Below are 26941 nucleotides of genomic sequence, written 5' to 3'. Positions count from 1 at the left end.
TATAGGAACTTTTCTGATCCTTTCCCTAAAATGATACATTGAACGTGGGTGCGCGCGCGTGCGTGTGTGTGTGTGTGTGTGTGTGTGTGTGTGTACAAATACACTGAAACCCCAGATCGCCAGACATAACACTTTCCCCGCTCCGTCTGCAGCGCACAGATATATACTCCCTCTCCCTCTCACAGTCACTTCCTCCTTCACAGACGTAACCTCCTCCTCCCCTCTCTACCGACGCAGACGCATTTCCCCCTCCTTTCCTTATCACCCGACAGACTCTTCCCCACCTCGCTTAGCATTGACACTGCCTCCTTCCTCCTCCTCTCACTACTACACTGACTGTCACTTTCCCCTCTTTCTTTTCAATTCAAGCCAAGCTGCTGACACTGTCTTCCAGTCTCCTCCTCCTCGCTACAGCACGTGGCCACTACTCCTACTCCTCCAGCCCGCCAGTGCGCGCGTGTTTGTTTGTGCCATTCACATCTCCAGCTTCCAAGTCTCTTCTACAATTTGTAAGTTTTACACTTTTAACACATTCATGTTTCTCTCTCTCCAGTTATTTTTATGAAAATTCTCCATGTTGTGATTATATAGATGTAGATATGTTGTTGTATTTCACGTTACCTTTCTGTCTTTCAAATCCCGGCTTTCATTCGTCCAGGGTCGATAAAATAAAGTACCACTCAACTACACAGGAGACCAAATACTATTGACCCTTCTCTCTTCAAAATTGCTGCTCTTTTGCCGAATTAGAAACAACAGTTTTTGTTGTGTTGTTTCCGTGTTCAAATTCTACCTCGTCCTATACACAATTACAAAACAAACCCCGAATATATATCGAAGTGCCTCGTTGGATTTGTGAAAAATAGTTGCCGAATTTACTTCAAATTAACTCCTTGAATTTCTTGAAATGACAGACACTTTAGCCATAAACATTATACAGAAAAAAAAGATAGGATGGTCGTGGTTGGAACCCCCACACCGTTCTCAGTTTTAAACTAGAACAGTTCAATGTTTTCTAATGTTATTATTGTTCCACGACGATGACTGCTGCAGGTCGTTGACCTGCACTCATTTCGAAAACCGCTTTGTTTTCGACCTGTTCTTTGCCGCCTCTTCTTATTTTAACCTGACTCTTTATTTATAAAAGCTTTCGGCTAATTAAACTTCAATAATAATTTTCTTATTTGCAGAATTATTTCTGCTTCTAATTATTTATTTTTCATTATTAAAACCTATTTTCCTCTAAACACTCGCACACTCTCTCTCTCTCTTTTTGTCTGCCCCCTCTCTCTCTTTCTGTCTTCCCCCTCTTTCTCTCTTTCTGTCTGCCCTCCTCTCTCTCTCTTCTATCTTTTCTTCTGTCTGCCTCCCTCTCTTTATTTGTTCCTTTTTGTCTCCCTCTCTCTAATCTCTCTCTCTGTTTCTTTGTCTACTCTCTCATTCTCACTTTTCTCTATCTCTCTGACCCTTATTAAGTCTACATTTCTAAAGGTTTCTCATCCCTCAGTTGTTTCTCCATTTTCTTTCCATAACAAAACCCTTTTTTTTTTACATGTTGGTTCCTTGTTTGCATTCTCTCTTTCGGTCGCGACAGGTGCCACAGTCGATTATTAGCAAACCATTTCACGACACGGTTTCGATTTCTAGTTAAATCTCTAGTATCTAATATCAACATAAAAAGACAAAAACGTGACAATTTCTCGTTTTCTTTACAAAATTTTAAGTTCCTCTGTTTAAACACTTTTTAAATTAAATAACCGAATGCAAACGATTCGGAAATGCTGCTGAAAAAGAGATTAGTCTCCAACTGGATGTAAAAGAATTGTTTATATTCGAAGTAGTTTCAGATGGAATCGAAACCTTCACTGCCTTCATTATCACTCTAATTGTTTATGCTTTGTTATTCATTAGTTTTTAATTGAAGGACATGGAGTGAAAACAATTCCAAAATAAATTTGTTTTCTGTTTCCTTATTTATTCTTTATTATCAAATGATGTGGACATGTTGACATATCGCGCTACACACCAAGTTGTCAAGGAAGAAAGGTATTTTTGTAGTGTATGATAAAACCTCTCTATCCCCTTGGTAGCTCTCTCCCCCCCTTTTATTAAACCACGTCATTCATTAAGAAAGAGCACAGTTTCTTTTTCGCTCCCCTTTTAATCTTTGTTATGTTTGTTTGGTATTTTCATGTAGCTTAATCTTTTGGTTGCTATCCGACATCATTAGGGGTTTAAGCTCGCTTTATTGTTCTCTCTCCACGTACCGAACTCTTAGATCGAATTACTATTCCCTGTTAACACACATTAGAAATGCATATACGTCACAGCAGCACTAAAGTAGCTAGAGTGTGTGCCACCTTGGGCGCCCCCTCAATTCGCCGACCCCGGGCACCCACAAGAAATACATATTGCCTACAGCAGACCCGAAAGTGGTACCGCCTCCATAAAAGTGCCGTCCAGGGCGGACTTCTCTCTCGAACCCTCTCCAGGTACGCTTGTGCAAAACAATCCATTAATATAAATTCTAGATTGTGATAGTAGCTTTAAGTATGTTTTTTTTTTGAAATAGGAGCTTGCGGTGATCTTATTGTAAAGACAGAGAAGCGAAATCAGGAGACCTTGGCCTTAATTCTAAAATAACAGTAAAGTGATTTTTAGAATTTCGCACACGTATTAAGATTCACCTGGTTTAACTGGATTTGAGCAATTTTTACCCATGTCACTAATGCCATTTGAGCACGGCATCAACATCACAAATTCTCGTTCATAAATCTGTTGATGCAAAAAAATATTTCCTCTTCACCCCCTTCATACATTTCAAATTGTAGATAAGTGTTTTCAGAAAGGTTTCAAACTAAGATGGATGCATTTCATCTTTTAGAAGAGGTGGGTGGGGGTGGGAGAACCTGACGTTTGGGGATTGACCTGGCATTCCTTTGGTATTTATCTAAAGCGTCCATGTGAAGAAATGACATCATTCTCTTTTTTTCAGCTTCTTTCTCATGATGTTGTGCACCATCAAATAGTCGCTACTGACCCTTTATCTCAGATCTTTAACTCAGAGAATGAGCCCTGTTTTTAACCAATAGCTTTAAAGATCTTAACATGTTTGCTTTCTTTCCCTAATTGTGGTTTTATTATTAAGAGATTTTTTTAAAAGATGAGTGGGACTTTGAACTCTATGTTTCACAATATTTAGTTCCATTCTTTTACATTTTGTCCATGGTTTACTTTTTGACTTTTGTCTCTCTGAAGGCCATTAATATCACTAATCTGTTACAACTCGTTGCCTAACGATGCCATCATAAATGAACAGCAAGAGACAACCTTTTCCAATGGTCCAGTATGGCATTTGAGTCTTGCTGTGTCATGTGATCCTCCTATTGGCAGACTTCCTATTCAGGTTGGTCATTAGCTTCCTCGTCCCTTATTTAATCCTCCTGCTAAACTTGGTCGGTTGGTTGATTTAATCATCAACCACAAGGCAGTTTGTACTGGCTTAACATGATACTAAGCAGTGTATCTGACTATTTCTTTTCAATGGTTTCTATTTGCTGCTCCTCTGCAAAATTGAGATTTTGCAACACCATCTCTTCAGTCGGGTATCCAACAGGTTAACCATTATCCAGTCCCAAATAGAGGCATACTTTATTGACAGAGGCGTCTCTTTTGTTCCCTTAATTCCTTGCACAGGGTTAGTTGCGAATGGACCTTGCAAAAAGTGATTTCAGTTTGTGTGTGTGTGTATCTCTTGTTTCAGCCTAGAATGTGGCCATGCTTAGGCACAACCTCAAAGTATTTTAGTCAAATGAATCGACCCCAGTGCTTGTTTATTTTTAATCATGGCACTTTATCACTCACTTTTGTCAAATTGCTAAGTTATGGGGATGTAAACATACTATCACTAGTCATCAAGTGGTGATAGGAGACAACCACACAAACATATTGGATCATCCCACAAATAATGTGCTTTTTGCAATTGCATGTAGTAAAAGTCGGCGGGGGATGGGATAAACTGTCTGCATCAACTTGCTATGAAAGCAAGTATTAATTTTACCTTGTGCTTATTCTTAGTGCAAGTTTTGAAGAGTGCAGTTCGAGTTTAACAGTTCTTTTTTTTAAAGCTACAATGGAAGTGGCAAAGGAACATATTCAGCATATTTTTGCTTTATGAGTTCGATAAAGTCAACAACGCAACGGAAAGTGCGAGGAATATTAATGCTGTATATGGGAATTGGACAATAAGTGTAAGCCAGTGTCAAAGGTGGTTCCAGAAATTCCGAGCCGGAAAATACAGCCTAGACTATCTATAGAACTCAAAAGCACAATAAATAGGTATAATATAATTTTTAATAAATTGAGTTTGAATTTTTACCTGTAATTTTGGATTTTAGCCCTAATATTATTATTACATATATATCTATCTATCTATCTTTCTCTCTCTCTCTCTCTCTTTCTCTCTCTCTCTCTTTCTCTCTCTCTCTCTCTCTCTCTCTTTCTCTCTTTCTCTCTCTCTCTCTCTCTCTCTTTCTCTCTCTCTCTCTTTCTCTCTTTCTCTCTCTCTCTTCTCTCTCTCTCTCTCTCTCTCTCTCTCTCTCTCGCTCTCTCTCTCTCTCTATATATATATATTTATTGTTGTCTGGAGAGAATCATTCTGTTTTAATGCGTTTTTAATTAACACTCTCACCAGTTCAATTTCCACTCATTTAATTATTTCTTAAAATTTTTGTTGCTTCTTGCAACCTCTTCAATAGTTATCGATGCTGTCCATTATTGGAGCTGCATTCTTTTTGTTGGTTTGCGCCCATGTGTGTACTTTAGTCTCCATGTGTATGCATGTGTCTATGTATGCATATATATATATATATACATGTATGTACGTTTGTATGTATTCTACATATATTTGTGTGAGCATATTTGTGTGTATGTGTGTCTATGTTTATGGGTTTGTGTGACTATGTACGTGTATCTGTTATGTATGTGCGTGTGTGTATATGGTCATGTGTTTCCATCTTTTGTGTGTGTGTGTGTTTGTATTATGTACCTATCTATCTACTTGCCTATCTGTGTACCTAAATATCCATTTACCTACTTATACACAGAGTTGGCCAAAAGTTGCGTGACAGTAAATCAAAGCTGTTTAATTCCAAAATTTATGTTTAACAACTGAATGAATTTAATAAAATATGAAGCATGAAAATTGTTCCAACTGAAGTCCTTCTTGAGTGACACATTTTTCAATTTGAGTCAATACAGAATTATAGATAGTATTTATGGAATTTTGATTTATTGTCCAACCCTATGTATTTATATTGACTTCTGGCCAACCCTAAGTATATATATTTACCTACATAACAGCCTACTAACAAATCTACCTATGTATGTATAAACTGTGGGTATTGGGATATCATTACCTTCTACATGTATCCCCTATTTAGTACAGGGGATGTTTCATTTATGAGGACATCTGTATTTGTCTGAGTGTTGGGTCCTTTGGGTGCTTGGTTAAAATGCAGATGTCAAGTGAACTCAGTGTACCTCCATGTTGACAGAGTATGGAGGACTGCTTTTTGTAGTTAGATTGTCTCAAATGTCTGTTGAATCTCTCTGCAATGCTTCCAGATGTCTCACCAGTGTATGTCATGTTCTTGTCTTTACAAGCACCCTCTGCTGTAGACTACATTTCTAGATCTACAGTTAATGCCTGGGTTAATCTTGTATACCATGCAGTTCTCATTATGTATGTGGTATTCTCAAAGGAGTATGTCCTATATGACTGTGATCTGAGCTTTTCAACGATCTTAATGTTGAGTTTGATCTCCTTCAGAGCTTTCCTAAATCTTTGAACTAGTTCTCCATGGGCTGTGGCTTCTACAAGCACCCCTCCTTGGTATTTGTCGGCCTTGTACCATGTGTTCACCCTGTTTGCTTTGTCACAAACTCTCTGTATCCTATTCCCATTTTCTGTATTTACGGCAGGTACCACTGGTTTCATTACATATAATGCTATCTAACTTCTTTCTAGCTCCCCTGTATACCCGAGTCCTATATTTCTGGTCATATCCAGAGTGCATGAAATTTTGTACATATTTCCTTGTTTTGTAGGGTTCACACGGGGGAGGGGGGGGGGCGTATGTTATTCATTATCTTAACTATAAATCATTATGTTGATTTTCATGTTGTGTGACACAAGTGAAACAACTAGAAAAATCCCTCTCATTAGCTGTAGATCGAGGGATTGTTTCAGTTCCTTAGAAGAGGACCCACTAAGCTGCTGGCAGCATCAGTAACAACTAGAAATGATTAATACAGTGCCACAATATATTTATTTACTTATTTACCATGGACACAGTAAATGACCCCAGCCTTATATGTACAAAGACCTTCCCCTAACCAAATTACCCCTCTTCTTTTCTTTAGTCTTACTCTCGTAACAACTTTAGACAATTACACATTCCCATATCTTATTTCTTTACATTAATCTTTTTCTATTTTGTTTTCTCACTCCCTCCTTCACCATTCATTTTTGATCACGTCTCCTGCAAGTTAACTTGGGATCCCTTGACAGCAATGTATCCTTTGATGAGTAGCTCATGGAGTACCCCTCATTGAGTAATTATTATTTCTGAGGTTCTGCTAGTTAGGAAATAATTATTCAATGAGTAATTATTATTATTATTATTATTATATATATATAACCTGGATTTTACCTGCACCATTCTCTCAATTTGGATATATATATATATATATATATATATATATATATACATACATACATACACACATGCGACTTAGATTCTCCCAAATGCCCAGGAGGCTCTCTTGAGGTTGTAGACAGTTTTTGTTACCTAGGTGACCAAATAAGCAATGGTGGAGGATGTTCTGAAAGTATTGTTTCTAAAATAAGAATTGGGTGGAGGAAGTTCAGAGAGCTATTACCTCTGTTGGCAACAAAAGGACTCTCTGAGCGAGAGTCCTTTTTTTTTTTTGCCACAAGCACCATACAGTCTCAGAGAGACTGTATGGTGGATGTGCAACATCAGTGTGCATGTGTGACAAAGTGTAAATGAATTGAGAGAAAAGTTGAGCATAAGAGGAATCAAATGTAGCATGCAAGAGAGAAGACTACGTTGGTTTGGACATGTGATTTGTATGAATGAAGACAGCTGTATAAAGAAGTGCCAATCACTGAAAGTGGATGGTACCCGTGGCAGAGGGGAGATCAAGTGGTAAGGACCGGTCTCAGGATGTTTGGCCTCATGAAGGAAATGACAATGAACCAAGGTCTCTGGTAATATGAGGTTCTTGAGAAGACCCAGCCATGTCAGTGAAACTGAGTTCTAGAAATACTGTGTGTCCCACCCACACTTAACAAGAAAACTTCTCACACGCTCTACCACAACGAACTAAACTACATCTCTTCCTCACATTTCCTCCTTCATACATTATGCCTACCAGGGCATACCTCAAAGGTACACCCTACCACTTGCCACCATCTATATCTCTTCCTTTACTCAACCACCCCATTTATATTCTGATCCCCATTTATTGTGAGTATGCCCAGCACTTTGTCACCATCTCTACCCTACTGTATCCCTCTCTCTCTCTCTCTCTCTCTTCCTGCACTTCCCTCAGTTTGGGTAACCATCTATTTCCTTTGAGGCAGTGCACCTGTTTCTGTCTTCATTCCTCCTCCTCTCTCTCTCTCTCTCTCTCTCTCTCCCCATCTGGGTAACCTTGTATTTCCTCTACAGCAAAACACCCATTTCTGTCTCTGTCCCACTATAACCTTTCGTCATCTGACACAAGATCACCTCCTCCAATTCCCCCTCCCCACTCAAGAGATTTTTTTTGTCTTGCAAGTACTTGGTGACCCTGTCAGTGCAGGTGCCACTTAATTGCACCCAGTCCACACTGTAAAGTGGTTGGCATTTGGAAGGGCATCCAGCTGTAAAAACATTGCCAAAACTGACCTCACCTGTGCTTGTGCCACATAAAAGGCACTAAGTCCACTCTGCTGAGTGTTTGGTGTTAGGAAGGGCTTCCAGCTGTAAAAATCCTACCAAAACAGTTGCAAAAGTCTGATGCAGGCTTCTGCCTGGCTGGCTCCTGTCAAACTGTCCCACCCATGCCAGCATGGAAGGTGGACATTAAGTGATGATGATGAAGGCAAGACACATAAGATAGGAAAATAGTGTGATGTAATAATGAAAAGTAATTTACAGTGAATGCAAAACGAAGTAAAAGTGTATGGAAACAATGTTTGGAAAATGAGGTATGGTCCAATGAACTGTTGAGACTAGTCCTGGAATAGAGAAATAGAAAAGATACAGAACTTGTTTAGCAGAAATAGGAAATGAAGAGAAATGAGATAACAGCTGCTTTGTTGGAGAGAGAGAGAGAGAGAGGTCACAGCAGAGTTTAAAGAAAAGATGCAAGAAGACAGTGGTTTTGTATGTTGGTATCATAAATGGAAGAAGGTACAAACCAAAGTATATAGAAAAGATGAAACAATTCCCGTTAGTTGTGTCTAATCCAGAGATTGTTGTGATTGGAATGGGACCTATTAACCCTAAGTGATGTTGACAGCTTTCTGAAATAATTAATGCCAACTCCCACAAGATTACTCCTTGTTCTATGATACATATTTCCTGTTTTAAGTAATCTAAGTTAAAACCTTCTAGCAAACTTTTATGTTAATGTTCTAAACACCAGCTTAAAGGCAATTGTTTTACTAAATTCTTTATTCTTTTCAAAATTGAGATGGAGCATATTTCAACAGAAATAGAGTAACAAAAGGATTTGATACTGTGGAGATTAACTTAGCTGCCTGGTTAGTGCAAAAAACATGAAGTTTGTGTGTGTGAAATTGTGCTGTCAGTGTTGGCATGACTGAAAACAGAACTGGGAGAAATTTGTAGGGTAGCAGAGTGAAGGGAGTTACGAAGGTTATGAGCAAGGAAATGTAAAGTTTCTCTGTTATCTCCTGGCATATGTCTTGGGGAATGGACAGAAAACATTCACCCTGTAACTGTTTGATAAATGTTGTTTTCAATTGGCTTCGAGACAATGTATTGGGGAGATAAAGTTAGAAAGAAGCTGGAATTGTCAGCTGAAATAGTCTGGTGGCATAATTAGGCAGACTATTCAATGATAAATGAGTTAGTACCACTTAATTAAGTAGTCTACATTGAAATGTCACCATTTTTAGTAACAGTGAAGCTGAAAAGGGAAAAATGACTTTGTTAAGCATTATTCTGTGCATTGAATAACCGACCATTTTCGAGGTATTTCCCTAATTCCATCTCTTTTTAGATTTACAATCTTTCATAATCTCGCTCAGTCTCTAATCTGTTGATTTCAACAAGACAAGATCCATTCTAATCTCATCATCGTTTAACGTCCGCTTTCCATGCTGGCATGGGTTGGACGGTTTGACTGGGGACTGGTGAGCCAGAGGCTGCACCAGGCTCAGTCTGATCTGGCAAGGCTTCTACAGTTGGATGCCCTTCCTAATGCCAACCACTCTGAGAGTGTAGTGGGTGCTTTTACGTGCCACCAGCACAAGGGCCAGTCAGGTGGTTCTGGCAACGATCACGCTCGACTGGTGCTTTTTATGTGCCACCGGCATGGGAGCCAATATGTGGCCCTGGCAACGATCACACTCGGATGCGCTTTTAATGTTCCACTGGCACGAGTGCCAATCAGGTGATACTGTCATCGGCCATGTCAGCGATTTTGATTTGATTTCATTTGCCTCAATAGGTTTTCCAAGCAAAGTTTATTTTCCAATGAATGAGGGGTGTTCATAAGTGGGCTGGTTACACCCACTGGCATAGGCCATGGGCTATGATCTCACTTGGCTTGTCGGGTCTTCTCAAGCACAGCATATCTCCAAAGGTCACGGTCACTAGTCATTGCCTCGGTAAGGCCCTTTCAATTTATTCAAAAAGTTCAACGAAGGGATTTTACTGCAGTTATCTCCTTGTCTTTATAAATACCTCTAGAGGGGATTTTTGCCTGTGAATTACACAGATAATCTCAGTTTAAGGTTTTCAACTTCCTATATTTATGAGACCTCTCTACCATCTTTATTTAAATAGGTTCTGTTGACAGCCTGCTTCCATCTGACCACTATTTATTTTCTAATTGACTTTCTCCTCTGCTTCTCTTAGTGTTTGATCGTAGAAACAAGAAGCTACATGTTTCTGCCCCTAAAAGAACTTAATACCTTACTTCATAAGATGCAAAAAGAATAATATCGTTGCAAAATACAACCTGCTGACACCACCACAACTCTAACAGCAAGCAGCTGGCAAACTTGGTTTGAACGTCAGTAGTAGTCGTACATGGCTGTCTTGTGTAATGTAGTTCTTTTTTCACTCCGACTGTAGTTCCTCATCGTCTGACTTCACATTGACTGTTCACATCACCAACTGACCCCTGACTGTTCACATCACCAACTGACCCCGTGTCCCCTCACCACTTTAAATCCCCCAGCTCACAGAGTTTCTGTTGAGATTCTCTGTGTTTCTTTCAATTAATTTCAAATATAACAAAGAATTTGGTAAAATAACTTATCATTAAGCTAGTGTTAGGAACATAAATTGTGACTAAGATCTGGTGGAAGATTTTAATTCAGAACTTCTGAAAACAAGATATTTGTACTACAGAGCTGAGGCAGTTTCACTGGGTTGGTATCAAAAAGATTAAATCAGTCATATGATCAATGAACATTATTTCTCATTAGAATTAATTATGGATTCGTTATGTGTTTTCTTTTCATAGAACTAGAGAACTGTATTTCGATTTCAAGTTGAACCATTTATAATTATATTTATCAGAATATTTCTTCCATGTTCTGCAGGTGATTGACTTTATATTCTCTTTCATAACAATAGTGTAAATATGTGAATCTTAAACTGAGAATAATCTACTTTGTGCAGATTCCTCAGGCTCTTTGGGAGAATATTAAAAAGCTGTGGGCCCCTGAAACCCAGGCAGTTGCAGTAACTGGTCCTGAAGCACGATGGTGTTGCTGGGATCTTTGGCATTAAGCAGTGTCGTCCCGTTCTGGCATTGGTGTAGCTTTCAATGCCAAAATTTGGCACAATTCCTTCCAGGATCTTCCAGATGTATATTACTGCATACCTCTCCCGCCTTCTCTCAGGGAGTAGAGTCTTAGCGGTTTCAGCCTTTCCGAGTAGCCGAGCAGTTGCAAAGAGACAATCTTCTTTGTGAATCTTCTCTGGATTGCTTCAAGGTCTGCTGTTAATTTCACACTGGTAGGTGACCACAGCTGTGAGCAGTAATCCAGGCGGCTGAGGACAAATGTCCTTCAGAGGACCATCATGGTTTCCTTATCTCTGGTTCTGAATGTTGTTCACTTGTTTTTCTTTTTCACCTTTGAGAGAGCAGAATCTGTCAGCCATGTGGATACTTTATGCAAATGTACCTCCACCTCCTTGGTTGACATGTTGGATGGTATTTATGAGTCATTGTGGGAATCCATAATAACCACAAAATTTAAACAATTATTGAAAGAATAAAAAAAGATAATAGTGCCCCCCCCCCTCTTCCACTTCTGTTTGTACCAGTGTGTAAAGCATGGTTATGTTGTGTCACTGCTCCAGTCTGATTTGGCATGGTTTTCTATGGCTGGATGCCCTTCCTAACGCCAACCGCTACAAGAGTAATGGGTGTTTTTTACATGCCACCGGCATGACACTGGTATCTGCCATGACTGATTCTGCTTGGCTTGATGGGTCTTCTTCTCAAGTACGACATAATGCCAAAGGCCTTGGTCATTGCCTCCGTGAGGCCCAACACTCGAAAGGAACTCGGTCACCTGCCTCCATGAGGCCCAATACTAAAAAGGGACTCAGCCACTTTGACCCCGTGAGGCCCAACATTCAAGGTTGATTTTCTTCTGTGCCACCAGCTCGGGTGCATTTGGCTTGACAGTCCTCTTAAGTAGAGCACATTGCCAAAGGTCTTGGTCACTAGTCATTGCCTCTGTGAGGTTCAAAGTTCGAAGATCATGCTTCACCACCTCGTCTCATGTCTTCTTGGGTCTACCTCTACCACAGGTTCTCTCCACAGTTAAAGATCGGTACTTCTTTTCACAGCTGTCCTCGTTCATATGCATCACATGACCATACCAGCGCAGTCTCTTCTCTTGCACACCACATCCGATTCCTCGCATGCCTAACTTTTCTCTCAAGATGCTTACACTCTGTCGAACATGTACACTGACATTGCACATTCAGCGAAGCATACTGGTTTCATTTCTTTCAAGCCTACACATGTCCTTGGCCCATGTTTCACTACCATGCAGCATAGCTGTTCGCACACAGGCATCAAACAATCTGCCTCTCACTCTGAGAGAGAGGACTTTTGTTGCCAGCAGGGGTAGGAGCTCTCTGAACTTAGCCCAACTTAATCTTATTCTCACAGCTATGCTTTCAGAACATTCACCTCCACTACTAACTTGGTTGCCTATATTCCAGAAGCTATCTACTACCTCTAGCTTTCCCCCACTAGCAGTTGATGGTGTCTATTTTCTGCACATGTTCAGCATTTATTATGCCTGTGCACCTTCCACACACAAAAGATAGTTTCTCTGTTCTTTGATGTTGCTGCACCTTTTGTGTGTTCAAAGCTTGCACTGGGTGCATCTTATGGAGTTTCTACCTGAGGGGATTTGTGATTTGTTTGTCTTCTTACTTACTATGACTTTAATTTTTGCTAGGTTAACTCTAAGGCCCTTTGATTCTAGACCTTGTTTCCATACCTGGAACATCTCTAGCAAGGTCATCTGCATAGAGGAGCTCCCAGGGGCAGCCTGTCTTGAATTCCTCTGTTATTGCCTGGAGGACTACGATGAACAGGAGGGGGATGAGCACTGAACCTTGGTGAACCCCTACTTCTACCCTGAATTCTTCACTGTACTTGTTACCCACCCTCACCTTACTGACAGCATCCCTGTACAAGGCTTATACAGCTCTCACCAACCACTCGTCTATCCCTAGTTTTCACATTGACCACCAAATAAGGGATTAGGTGACTCTGTCAAAAACTTCTTCCAAGTCAACAAAAGCCAAGTACAGAGGTTTATCTTTGGCCAGGTATTTCTCCTGCAGTTGCCTCACCAGAAATATAGCATCAGCCGTGTTTCTACCTGGCACAAACCCAAACTGCATCTCATCTAGACTGATTATGGCTCTCCACAATTTTCATCACCTGATCCAACAATTTGATATCTCTGTAATTGTATCCACACACGCACACACACACTGGGTCTGTAAGATATTTGAGGACAGATTTATGTTTATAAAAAAACAGATATATATAATAACAGATAACTTTATTTATCAAAAAATGCTGTGAGAATAAAAATGAACCTTCTTTTCTATAATGTTATTCAATAAAGCCACCTTCAGCTTCAACAACTGCTTCTATATGAGATCTAAATCATCTCCATGCTCGAATCAAGTGGTCCCTGGTTCATTTTGGATATTATTCTGACTATGGTAGATTTCAAAGGATCTTTGGCTTTATGGACGTCTTCTTTGACCTCTCCCTCTCAACAACGCTTCACATGTAAGAGTCCAATAGATTGAGATCTGGGGAATTAGGTGGCCAAATGATAGGGGTTATGTGATCATGAAAATTTTCAGCCATTCATTCCTGTGTTACTAGCGCCATGCGTGATAGTGCAGAGTCTTACTGAATGACATATGGTCTTCCATTGCATATACTGCCTATCCAATATTTTCCAGGACCTCAATGTAGGTAGCAGAGGTAACTCTGAGGGCCTTGTGGAAAGAAGTAAGGAGGTATATCACATGTCCTACATTGCTGACAACCCCTAAAACCATGACAGATGCAGGAAATTTTGTGTGCATAACCCTTGGAACTTCAGAAGAGTCTGCACATAACCATCTGTCATTTCTTCTGTTAACTTTTTGATCTTGGTCAAAGTTTATCTTGTTTGAGAAAAACCAAATTAAATCTTTTGCTGGATTTTTCAGTTTGTTTTCAGAGCCTTTTAGATGTGATGTAGTGATTTTCTTTTGCTTTTTGGGGACAAATTGACTTTTCCTCATCACATAAGACTTGTATCTAATGTTTTCGTGGACAACATTTCTGACTGTTTTGCAATTGACCTCATGGACTTTCTGGGATTGTAATCAATGGTCTGTCTGTTGAACATACTGAATAAATTCAGGTGTTTGGATGATTTCAGAGCATTTAGAATACTTTTTTCTGATTTGATACTGGTGATACGTTTCCATCTTCAGTCTCTAGCTCCTTACAAACTTTGTAGATGAAAGATCTGGCAACTTTTAAAAATCGAGATATTTCTAAACCACTATGCTCAACCTTTATAACCCCAATAACAGCATGCCTCTTCATTTCTTGAGTAAGCTGAGGGTCTGCCATTATTATTTTCTGAAACAAAGATTATACAGAGTTAGCAAAAAATGCAGCAATGACCCCTCCCAAAAAAAGGTATGTCCTCAAATATATGCTCCCTCTATATACATGTGTGTGTGTGTGTGTTGGGTCATCCCATAAATAATGCTTTTTTTTTATGCTTTTATTTTCCAAAATTAAGATAAAGTTCTTTTTAAATCTAAAATATACTTTCCTTCATTCCTACAATGCTCTTCCATCTCTCTGGTAGACTTGCACGGCCCCTCTTCCAAAATTCGCTTGTCCATGATGAAAAATACTCTTCCAGTACTGTTCTGATTTTGTCTACAAAATTCACATTTTTTTCCGTCCAAATGATTTTGAAGACTGCAGAATAAATAATTAAATGTCCAGCGAATATGGTGGGTGGGGCATCGTTTCCCATTCAAACTGCTCCAGCCTTTGGAATGTCATCCTTGCTGTATGTGGCTGAGCATTATCCTGATGGAAGACCACCTTTCATCTTGAAACCAAACATGGTAATTTTTCTTCTAGTGCTGACTTAAGCTGCTCGCAAGTACAACTCATTAACTTAGTTTTTTCAAAAATTGTGGAATTTAGTTTTTGGTTTCCATAATGTAATATAACCTTTTTTTTTATTTTTTAAAAATCAGTTTTCATAAAACTGAATAGAAAATAAAGTGCCACCTGGTGCTCTCCTTAGATCTATTGTCAAAAGATATACTAAGTCTGGCTGTAGACTATACTTCACATTATGGCCTGTTTGTCGGCTTCTGTACTGTCTGGACCACATTCTAATAGTACAGATGTTTGAGGGTAAGAAATTTATTCCTGATATCTTATACACAAAATATTATCTAAAATTTAAAAGAAGTATTTTGCTTTCAGCATTTCTGGTGGTAGTCTCTCACAATGTTGACGTGTATAAAGACTGAAGATCGGAGTTTGGCTATCGATACAAGAACTGAAGACTCTCTCTCTGTTGAAGAAATCAGTTCAGGTAAAGCTCTTATTCTATTAATTTTCTCAAGAAGTAAACACAAGTTTCAAGATAATTGGTTCACACCCAAATCTTCTTCACACCAATATTAAGTTGTTCCTAAAAAAATGAAAATGTCTTCCTCTCTGAAGATATCAAAAATACGTCACATATCCTACATATTCAAGAGTAGCCCTCCTGGGATTGAACCTACTATAGATCTGCTTTTCCATGGGTTCCACTAAACTTCAAAGTACACAACACTTCCTTATATGGCAGTTGTTCTCCTTACCCAACTCATACCCATGCCAATGTATCCATCCCTTTTGTCCACAACTTACTGATTCCTTTTATACCCAGTTTTCCTTTCAGTTCATTTATACATAGGTGTTCACTCACACTGACATTTCACATCACAGGAGCCTGCTGGTTTTATTTTTTTCTAGCCATTGTAAGTTTTCTGCATTCAAGACTCCCATATCTTACAACCATGCAGCATTACAATTCCAACACAAGCATCAAACAATCTGTCCTTTACTCGGAGAAGAAAAAAAACAACTTTTCTTGCTGACAATACTAGTAACTCTTTGAACATACTCCAACTCATTCTTACTCTGGCAACTACACTTTCTGAGTAAGCTCTTCCCTCCTAATTATCTAATTATGTCTCCAAGGCTACAAATTTTCAAGTCGTGAACCATCCAAGCCTTCAAGTCTTTTTCCATTGTGCTCTTAGTCTTGTTACCCCTGTTCATTGACCACATACAAAGCATACTTTTGCTGTTTGACTGGGCTTCCACTAGTTAGATTCACATCTAACTTAAGGCCACTTAAGTATAGCTCAAAATTAGAGTTCCAGGTAACATATGTGACAAGGCAAAGTTTGGCCAACTTCAACATTCTCCTTTTTGGATTTTCAATCTCTTAGATTTTCCAAAAGTAATTTTGAAAGTCCAACAAGAAAAAGAACAATTTTTGTTTAAAATTAACTCTTTCAAAACTATTAAATCTGTTAATGTACTGTCCAACCTGTCCCTGCTCCTTTCTGAAATCCCCTCCAACCTACCCCCTGTCCACCATCTGTCCAATCAAACAGCCTGTATTACTAGACCCAACACCCCCCAGACTCCTATTCAGTGTCACAGCAACATCAGCAGCTAAACCAACCGGCTTACATCTGCCATCATTTGTTGTCTCACAGACTAAAACCCACCATCCCTCTTTGGGCCCCGTAGTCAAGGCAACAACGACACTTCAATGAATGTATGGAAGATGACCTGAACAAAGCCATAAGTAGTTGTCATAGTGTTCGCAATAGTACCAACAAAATTAATAGGTAAAAGTGGTACAAATGGTGGGGGTGGGGGGAATGATAGTGATAGAATGTCAATTTGCCAAAGTAGGCAATAAGCAATATTAACATGTGACACAGCTGTAACATGGTCGGGCCAACAGCAACTAAACAATGCTTTCACTGGTGAGGCAGATGCAATATTGATTTTTGGACAGCCTGCAGGATGACAACCAAAACCCAGCAAAGGGCAGTGGAACTCAGAAGAGTGGACAGTACTCGTTAGCCTTGGTCAGCAGTCTGTCTAGTAAAGGGGAGCGCTAATTCAAAAATTAGGGTAGATAAGGCTCCTTAGTTACCTGGTGACAACTTCAATACATCTACATGGCCATTTCCCCAAGTGGCATCAATAAGTGCCATCTGGATGAAAGAGTGTGAGGGATGACACACAAGCCCATACCACTTAAAACAAATTCATTGTGGAGGAAGAGTGAAGGCAAGTTGAAATTCTTATGACGACAGGATCAGGTAAAGGGTGTTGTTGCAAGTTCCTAGCCAAAGTCCCACACAGGTGGCACAGAGGGTGATGGCCATTTCCCAGCAGCAACTGCTGGCACCTGAAAATTCCGTGTCCTCCTTTGTGTGGTTAGCAGCCCTATCTAGGTGTAACACTACTTCTCTGATTACAGAGGCGAGGTGAGAAAAGGAACCCTAAAAAAGTGTTGCCTTCAATAAGCTTGGCATTAACTGCAGATGTCTGGCCATACAGTTTATTGCAATCGAGATAAGATGAATAAAAGCTGTAGTCTCTGGTTGTTGAAATGTAAGAACTTTACAAGATAGCAAAGACAGTCTAAAATGAAAAACGGTACTAACTGTGGAGGTAATCGGCTCCTATAACATTGATGTTGCTACCCCAAGTGAAACCAGGCTTGCAGACAGAAAGTTGGGAAAGTGGTTATACATTTTTTGGGAGTGGAAAGCTGGCAGATGAACCAGGAACTCATAGTATTGGCTTTGCCATTAAAATGACTCTACTTTGCAAATTGCCATACATCCCTCAAGTTGTTGATGAGCATCTCATGACAGATCCTGGTAGGTAAATCCTCATCTATGCTTATTATTAGTGCATATGCACCTACCTTATCAGTATGTGAATGGGAACACAACCTCTTCTACCTCAAACTGCAGACAGTAGTCAGTAAAATTCCATACCATAACAAAATCCTACTGATGGGCGATTTTAATGCCAGAATAGGTAACAAACATACAGGAGTAATGGGACAGGAACAGAGAATGAAAGCAGATTATGACTGCTGTCCCTTTGTCAACAGTTTAGTCTAACAATCACAGATGCAACGTTTGAGCAGGCAGATGATGACTACAAAGACACCTGGAAGCATCCTTGGTCTGGTAACTGGCAGACTGCTTGACTGTGTTATAATGAAGAACAAGGATTACAGGGATTTCAGATTAACCAAAACTCGCAAAACTCCTGAGTGTTACTTGGATCACGGAATGGTTTGCAGCAAGGTATTTGTTAAACCAAAGGGGCCATTAAGATCCAGTATACATCTGAGAATAAATGTTGCTTCTTTAAACTATCCAGAAATTACAAAGAAGTTTTGAAATGCACTTAAACTCAAAATTTTCCAAAATAGGAGAAGGCAATGATCCTGAAGTGTTGCAGCACAATATTCCTGACAGCATCGAATCATTTGTTGAAGTAGTTCTGGGATTCATGAAGCACAAGCACCGAGATTGGTTCAACAAGAAAGATTCTCAAATTAAACCGGTCTTAGAAACTGCACAATGGACACAAGACATGGATCTCAGATATAAACTCACCAACACTCACATCCCTATACATCTCTAGAAAAACTACACAAAAAAACCGCGTGAAATGAAAAATTCTTGATGGGCCAAAAAAGTCCAAGAATTGGAACAGACGCTAACTCTCACCTTGAGAGTATTGTATGACAATGTGGAAGGTATAATTGGTTCAAGAAAGGATGCCCCAGAACTCATTCTCTCTCTCAACAGAACAAAACATCTAAGTAGCAAAGATGAGATTCTGAAAAGATGGGCTGAACATTTTAAATCTTTATTAAATCAAGAATCCACAAATGATCCGGAAGTAATCAATGAAATTCTACAACAGCCTATAATCGAAGAACTAGTGAAAGATCTTTGGAAGAGATAAGTACTGCTATCAAAAATCTTTCCAATGGTAAAGTGTCTGGACATGATGGTATTCCCATACAGGTGTACAAGCATGGTGGCAGACAACTTGCAAGCTGCACAAATTGATCTGAGAAACTGGATCAGTTCCCCAACAGTTGAAAGATACATCCATAACTCGCTTGTACAAAAAGAAGGGGAAGAAGAGTGTATGTGATAATCACAGGAGAATAAGCTTGTGTAAGGCTGGAAGAATTCTTGTGAGGGTGATCTTGAACCGCATCAAACATCTAATAAACAGCATCTAGCCTGAATCCCAATGTGGATTTCATGCCGAGAGAGGCACAATTGACATGATTTTTCCCTTTGGCAAGTAAAAGAGAAAGCACATGAATGAAATACTGACTTGTACATGGTCTTTGTTGATTTGACCAAGGCCTTGGATACAGTGAATTGTGAGGTGCTCTGGAAACTTTTGTGAAAAATTGGATTTCCTTTTAAAATGATAAGGGCAATAGTATCGTTACATAAAGGAATGATGGCAGCTGTGATATCTAGAAGTCAATGTGGAGAGGCATTTTCTGTTGTCACTGGAACCAAACAGGGATGTGTTTTAGCCCTGGGACTTTTTTCCATATTTTGTTCAATGATGCTTCAACACACTCTCAGGGATTACCATGAAGGTATAAAACCCCAGATTTGCATCCCAGAAAGAGGTCCATTAAACCTGAAAGGGCAAAGTTTCAGAAGATCAAAGAAAAAGATCCAGGAAGAGAATCCTGCATGACTTTTTGTTTGCTGAGGATTGTGTTTTGATTTCTCACACATTTGAAGGAATTCAGGAAACGGTTGACAGGTTTTCTGTGGCAGCTTGTGCGTTTGGATTGACTCTCAGCATTGAGAAGACTGAAGTTTTATTCCAACCAAAGCCTGAGGCAGAATATATGGAAGACTCAAACATGATGATAGGCAACAAGCCACCTAAATGGGTCAGGTCATTTAAATATCTTGGCAGTATAATACCCTTCGTTTGTGGGACGAATATGATGTCATTCTGAAATCTAAAATAGGTGTATACAAAATCTTGTATTTTGAGCACATTTTTGTATGTGGCAGGGGCATGGACTCCCTCCTACAGACATAAAAAGAAACTTCAAACTATTCACATGTGCTGTCTGCACAACATATGCAACATAAAATGGCAAGATAAGATTATCCAGTGCTAAAATCTTAGAAAAATGTGACATCTCCTGTATCCAAAGCATGCTGATGAGAATTCAGTGCCGATGGGTAGGATATGTTGTTTCAATGACAGATGACCGCATTCCAAAAATTCTGTATAGCCAACAAGTGGAGGGATATCACCGCAAAAGAAGACCTCTCCTTAGGTATGAGGATTAAGTTGAAACAATCCCTAAAATCTCTACAGCTTAACCTGACATCTTGGGAAAGCCATTGCCTAGATCGATCTGCATGGGATAAAATGTGTCACAATATATCCAGACAATTTGAGTTGAGGAAAAAGAACAATAGAAGACTTCTATCCTGCAACTAACACACATTTGCCCAATCCCAGGCAAAATCAAAAATCATCAATGTCCTCATTGCGATACCTGGACTGAAATAACATTCATGCATCCATCGCAAATAGATGCTTAAAAGCACCCTAAAACTTTGGGTGATATGCCATGCTTGAGAAGACCCATCAAGCTAATTGAAATCATTGTTGTGGCCGGTGCCAGTGTTGTGTAACTGGCAGCCATGCCAATGGCACATAGAAGGCACCGTTCAAATGTTGGGCCTCATGGAGGCAGTGACAAGTGATTGAGCCCTTTGTCAATATACCATGCTTGAGAAGACCTGTCATGCCCGATGCCAGTGCTGCAGAACTGGCATCTGTGCCAGTGGCACATAAAAAGCCCCCACTACACTTTTGGAAGCATCCAGCCATAGATACCAGGCTGGAACCAACTGCAGCTTCCCAGTTTTCAACCAAACTGTCCAACCCATATCAGCATGGAAAGCAGACACTAAATAATAATGATGATGATGCTCTCTTTAAGTCCTTATACATCAAAACTGATGGGAGTAACTATCATATTGATATTCTATTGATTACTTCTGGAAATTTTGTAGAGACACAATTATTTCAGGATACGTACTCCATCTTGTGGTTGAAATTGGTTTATGGACAAGCTAGCGTTTGACCTCGAGGATCGATATTTTTGAGATTTAAATTACATAAAGACAAAAAAGCATCCTCAAAACTTAACGTCTGTTTTTCTCTGCTGTCATGTGTTGGATGATTTAACTGGGGACTGGTTGGCTAGAGAGCTTCCCAGGCTTCATTTGTCTGTTTTTACATGGGTTCTACAACTGGGTACCCTTCCTAATGGCAACCATTTTACAGAGTGTACTCGGTGCTTTTTACATGATACCACAGCTATGAGCCCTCAAGACAAGGACCTCTTGGTTGAGAGGTTGATGTAGAGGACTGTATCATGATTGGCCACAGTTTTACTTAGCTTGTAAGTGTGGTTTTATATGACCACCTCTACTGGTGTAAGGAACCACAGATAGAGGAATTCATAACAATTTTAGAGTACACCATGACACATTCTCTTTGCCATCTCTCTCTCTCCAGATGGGGAAGCCATGTATCTCTTTTACTGCAAAATGCCCATGTCTGTCCCTCTATTCATACCTCTTACCTCTTATCCCTTGGCAGAAAGTTATCTCCTTCAATACTACTCACCAACTCAGTTAAGGGACCTTTGCCTTGCAACTTGATGGCCTCACTGCTACTTGGTGCCACATAAAAAGCACCCTGTACACTCTGTACAATGGTTGGCATTAGAAAGATTATCTATTCCTAGAAACTATACAAAAATAGATGTTAGAGGTTGGTGCAGTTCTCTGGCTCATGAACTCCTGTCAAACTGTCCAGCTCTTTAAAGCATGGAAAGCAGACATTAAATCATCATCATTTAACGTCTGCTTTCCATGCTGGCATGGGTTGGACGGTTTGACTGGGGACTGGCAAGCCAGGAGGCTGCACCAAGCTCCAATCTGATCTGGCAATGTTTCTACAGCTGGATGCCCTTCCTAATGCCAACCACTCTGAGAGTGTGGTGGGTGCTTGTTGATGATACAGAACATTGTTTGAAAACTATTTTTCATTTTTTTTCCCCCCTCACCATTGTCTACATTTTCCTTCGCATTTAATTCTACACCTCACAGCATCCCCTTTCACTATAAAGCATGTTTTACTAACCCTAACATCTGATTGTTTTATCATCAAATGGGTTTCTGCTTGGATCCTATCTTAATAAGCATTTTTTTGTTAGAAAAGGTGCTTAAAATATCATTTTCATACAAGTCCTTCAAGGAAATAACATCCAGCCTTCTTCCCTCAATTTGTTACACCTTTATCAGGTCACCTTCCAAAGGGTTCAATATTACTCAAGACAATGACAACTTGGCTTAACAACTAAGACCTACAACTGTTGTTGGTGTGAGTTCTGTGGTTAGGGGTTTGATGGTTGTTAGGGGTTTGATCCCCTTTGGATAAGACAATTGGTTGGTGTCTTCCACATTAACCTACAGTTAACCATTGCTGTCGGTCAAATGTAGACTTTTTGCTAAATGGAAACTGGAAGGAAGCACGTTGGGTATATGTATATATGAATGTGTACGTATTGCCTTTTGTTTTGATTTGTGCATCCAGATTGTAAACAAAAGCATCACATAAATTCATATAAACAGTGTTGTTGGTTGGCAGCTTTTTGTTGTTTGATATTCTGGAGAAGTTATGAGATGCCTTGAAACGGGCCAAAGTTGGTGTCAGCAAGATTAAAACAATGAAGATGAGGATATCTTTTTTTACATAAAACGTTGACTGCCAATATTTCTCTGATAGAAATATATTTTGTACTTTGTTTTGTTTTTTTTTTACTTGTAGGGATCATGTCCAGAATGTAGGACCAAAGCGATCATGTCCTGGCACGATTCTCTGTTCTTTGTTTTCTGTAATAATTCTACTTCCTCATGTTTAATGCTTCTTCCAACCATTTCATCCATAGTATCTCGTACTCTACTTCCATATACTGTAGCAGGTCTTCAGTTAACCATTATGGACGTTTTTCTGATGACAGATTGGATGGTCTGAATGGGATCTTCAAGTTGACAGGATTAAATTCTAGTCATGAAGATAAGATATTTCATTCAGTTACTAACTCTGACCACACTTCCACCTCACACAGCCTTATTCCTGTGTTTTTCCCTCTGCCAACATAACCCTGATCACTTTTGTCTTCTCATTCCACAATGAAACTCCAAGCTTTTGGAATCCCCCCCCCCCCTCTACATGAAGTGGTCAGCCAATGTCTTCACTTATTGAATTGTTGTGATCAATCTGTATTAGTTCTCCTGGTGGCAGCCACTTTGGTAAGATGACTTCTGGACTCAACGAGAGACTTGTTGAAGGGAAATTAGTGCCATTATACACTACAGGAATAATTCTGTCAATTAAATTATAATCTTTGGTTAATTTATCTGTTTAATTCCTTGAAAACACTGAAAAGGTTTTCAGTTCCAAGTAAGTTAAAAAATATCTTTTTAGATGTAATTTTAAGATTATGAACCTGAACAGAGATTGAACTTAAGACTAGCTTGTTAACAGTTTATTGGTCAAAAATAAAGAGGAGGAAACTGGCAGTAAAAAGTATAGACTGATGTGAGAGAGAACTTTGGACTGTCCTGTCATCTGAAAGAGTAAGAATGAATTATTTTTTAACTAAAGATTTGTTCTATCTTGAAATGTCAGAGTCCTCCCCTGCTGCCCTCACCATACAAACTTATCCAAACTCCTACACTTATTATTGTTCTGTTTCAGACGATATTTCTACAAATGTTGCAGCTGTGGCAGTGGAATGTTCTCCTTTTACATCTTCCATTTTGCAATTTTTTTCCAGAAAACTTGATTCAACAACTGAACAACAGTTCATTGGATGATGTCAAGGTGAAACTTGAACCTCAAGATGTCCTTTTTGGACAATTCCAGTCTATGAGGGACACAATGCATGAAGATGCAAAAGTCTATTATCAGAGGCTGAGAGAGCTTGCTGGTCGTAAGTAGAATGCTTGATAATCATTTCCTTTCTCTCATTCAGAAAGAATGTCTTGTTTCCTTTTATGGAGGTTTTTGTCTTTGTTCTTTCAGTGAGGTTTCTAATCTGCTGGGACAGTTTATAATGGTAGGAACTAGTCTTCCTCTCTCATAGTTCTAGGAACAGCAAGGTTACCCTCATCACGAACAGGGCTACTCTCTTGCTAGTATTTCCAGAGAATGTTAACTTCATTAAACTTATTTAAACGATGCACATCAATTTTGATGTTGGTTTCTAAATTCAGGATTTGACCTCAGTATGTTTCTTATATTTTTGGGGGCCAGCAAAAATTCAGCCAAAGTTGTAATGATAGTCAGGTTTCAGAAGCAGATCTCTCTCGACTCCCAACCATGGTTGCTCTTGTCAATATTTTTCATTGCTAACATGATACAACTTTCCTTGTTACAGATTAGTGTTTGTGCTGCTGCTGCTGCTTCTGCTACATACTCCCCCACCACCACCACACACACTTTGTGGACCAAAGACAGGTTACTGAACTGATCGGCATCAACTCATCAACACACTCCAAACTTTGCCACCCCTCCCCCTGCCAACACAATCTGCTCCTCTCTTTTATTCTGTTTTTACTGTGACCTCTGCTTCTGACTTGTCCCTTGTTACTTCCTTTGAGGAACCCCTGTCCCACTTGTCTCACCGTCCATTCCCTCCTCTCCAAAACATCAACTCTTGGTTCTTCCCACAATTGTTAACTTCTGTTTAAGAGGAATATCGCTATGGGTGCTGCCCCTTCACCCTGACCAAATCAAAAAGAAAAATTACCTCTCAATTTGCATGAAGTCAATATTGATTGATGACTAATGATTGAAGATATTTGTTTTATTTGTAATTTTATGACTAATGATTAAGGATATTCCTGTTCAGTATTTATGCAAATTGGCAATCTAATTTGAATTGATGGTTAGTTATCTGGTTAACAATCCACAGTTGGATGTGCAGTAGGGATTTTTTCTGGACTTTGATCCTTATTTTTATAAGGGGTCAACTAATCCCACCTTTAAAGTGGTTGGGAATGAAACCTGGACACGAAGTATTGAAGACGACGACATTAGTCTTGTTGAGGATGTGGCAAACCTCTGTAGTCATACTGATAAAATCAAGCCAGCTGTGTCTGTTGAGCAGTTGTGGAAACGATGCCAGATACGTGAATGGAGAGATGGCCTTTTAGGGTCTCTGAATAACAACTGACCAGGACTCTGATTGGTCCATTCAACTCTGGTCCGTTGTGAGGTGGTGGTGTGGTGGCTGGAAATCTGCTTTGCAACCACAAAGTTTCAGGTTCTGTTTTGTCTTCTGCTTTTGAATTCCTCTGTTAAGGCGTGGAGGACTGAAATAAACAAGAAGCGGCTGAGAACTGATCTTTGGTGAACTCCTATCTGTACACTGAATTCATTGTTATACTCATCGCCAACGTTCACCTTACTGGCAGCATCCGGTACAGCTCTCACTACCCACTCATCTATCCCTAGCTTTCCCCAGTAACTACCAGATAAAGGAGTGCTGTACCCTGTGGATGGCTTTCTCCACTTTCATAGAAGCCAGATACAGAGGTTTATTTTCGGCTCAATATTTCTCCTGCAGTTGCCTAACCAAGAATCTAGCATCACTTGTGTGCTTCGACCTGGCACAAATCCAAATTGCATCTCATCTACACTAATTCTCTTTCTAATTAACCTAGCTGTCACCCTTTCTGTCATTTTAATCACCGGGTCCTGCAATTTGATGCCTCTGTAATTGTGTCTGTCTCTGTCAACACCTTTGCTTTTGTAGCAGTTAATTATAGTGCTGCTGCTACACTAATGATTGGATATGACTCCCTGTGGACAACCTGATTAACTATACGAGTGACAAGGCCATAGTCTAAGCGTCTCAACTGTGTTTCCCTGATGGGTTGAGGGCTTTTCCTGTCTCCATATCCTTAACTGGTTTATCTACCAAGCTACTGTTGATTCAGATAGCTGGTCCCTGAGTTGGGTCAACATTTGCATTCTCCACATTTAGCAGCCTTTCATAATGACATTTCCAAGCCTCTTTCTTTGAAGAAACATTAAGTGCAAGCGAGCCATCATCCTTGCAGACACATTTCTCTCCTATGACATCAGGATTTTCTCTCACTGTCTTGCAATCTAAAACACTTTGAGTTTCTGGTCCTCATGTCACAAAACATTGGCAAACTTCTTTTCTGCTTCATCTCAGGCTTTCAGGCCTATTTCTTTTCTCTAATAGCCCTGTCAACTATTCTGTTCCACTACTATATCACCTTAATTTGAAAAAGGATTTGCACTAGCCACAAATTGGTCAGTGGCCCTCAGCAAATTGTCCTGTTGGAACCTCCAGTTGTCCTCCATGTTATATGTTACTATATCCTCCTCTTTTCTGTTAAATGCTTCAAGTAACACGTCTCTAAATCTCTGACCATTCAGACAATTCTTAAGCTTCCAGACCTTTCTTTTTCACACTGGTTGTCTTCTAGGCAGCCATTTTGCCCCGCTTCTTAAGTCACTAACAACTAACCAATGTTGAGGGGGGGGGGTATTCTTCACGTTTTGGCATTTATAAGCACCTATCTTTCCGTCTTCTGGCGAGAATGCAGTCAATCTGGCTAGTGTGCCCAGAAGGGGACTGGTGGGTTTCCTGAAGTTAGTACTGCAGATCATAAGGTCATTTGCGTCACAGAACACTTGCAACCTGCTTCCCTCCTCATTACGGAAACCAAATCTCTTGCCACCATGCACATCGTGGAAGCCACTCGGACGTTGCCTGAAATGCCTGTTGAAGGCACCAGCCACAAAGAGAAGTTCACTGTCGCCAAGATAGTTTGCAGATCAGGTTGTCCCAACTGAGAAGCATAAGCCAAGATAA

The 26941-nt window shown here is 39.7% G+C and overlaps 1 protein-coding gene across 1 annotated transcript in view; it reads left to right on the top strand.

Moving 5' to 3' along the window:
- Positions 1-448: 448 nt before the first annotated feature.
- Positions 449-26941, top strand: part of LOC106884462 (uncharacterized) — a 39418-nt gene continuing 12925 nt past the window's right edge. Inside the window, exons 1-3 of the mRNA XM_014935864.3 lie at positions 449-509; positions 15331-15442; positions 23867-24022. Of these exons, the coding sequence (XP_014791350.1) occupies positions 15355-15442; positions 23867-24022 (244 nt within the window). The 5' untranslated portion in view covers positions 449-509; positions 15331-15354. The remainder of the gene's footprint in view (positions 510-15330; positions 15443-23866; positions 24023-26941) is intronic.

This window comes from Octopus bimaculoides, chromosome 3 (genome assembly GCF_046866305.1).
Source record: "Octopus bimaculoides isolate indiv1 chromosome 3, ASM4686630v1, whole genome shotgun sequence".
NCBI lineage: Eukaryota > Metazoa > Mollusca > Cephalopoda > Octopoda > Octopodidae > Octopus > Octopus bimaculoides.
Note: the sequence above shows the minus strand (reverse complement) of the source record. Positions and strands in the feature narration are given on the sequence as shown.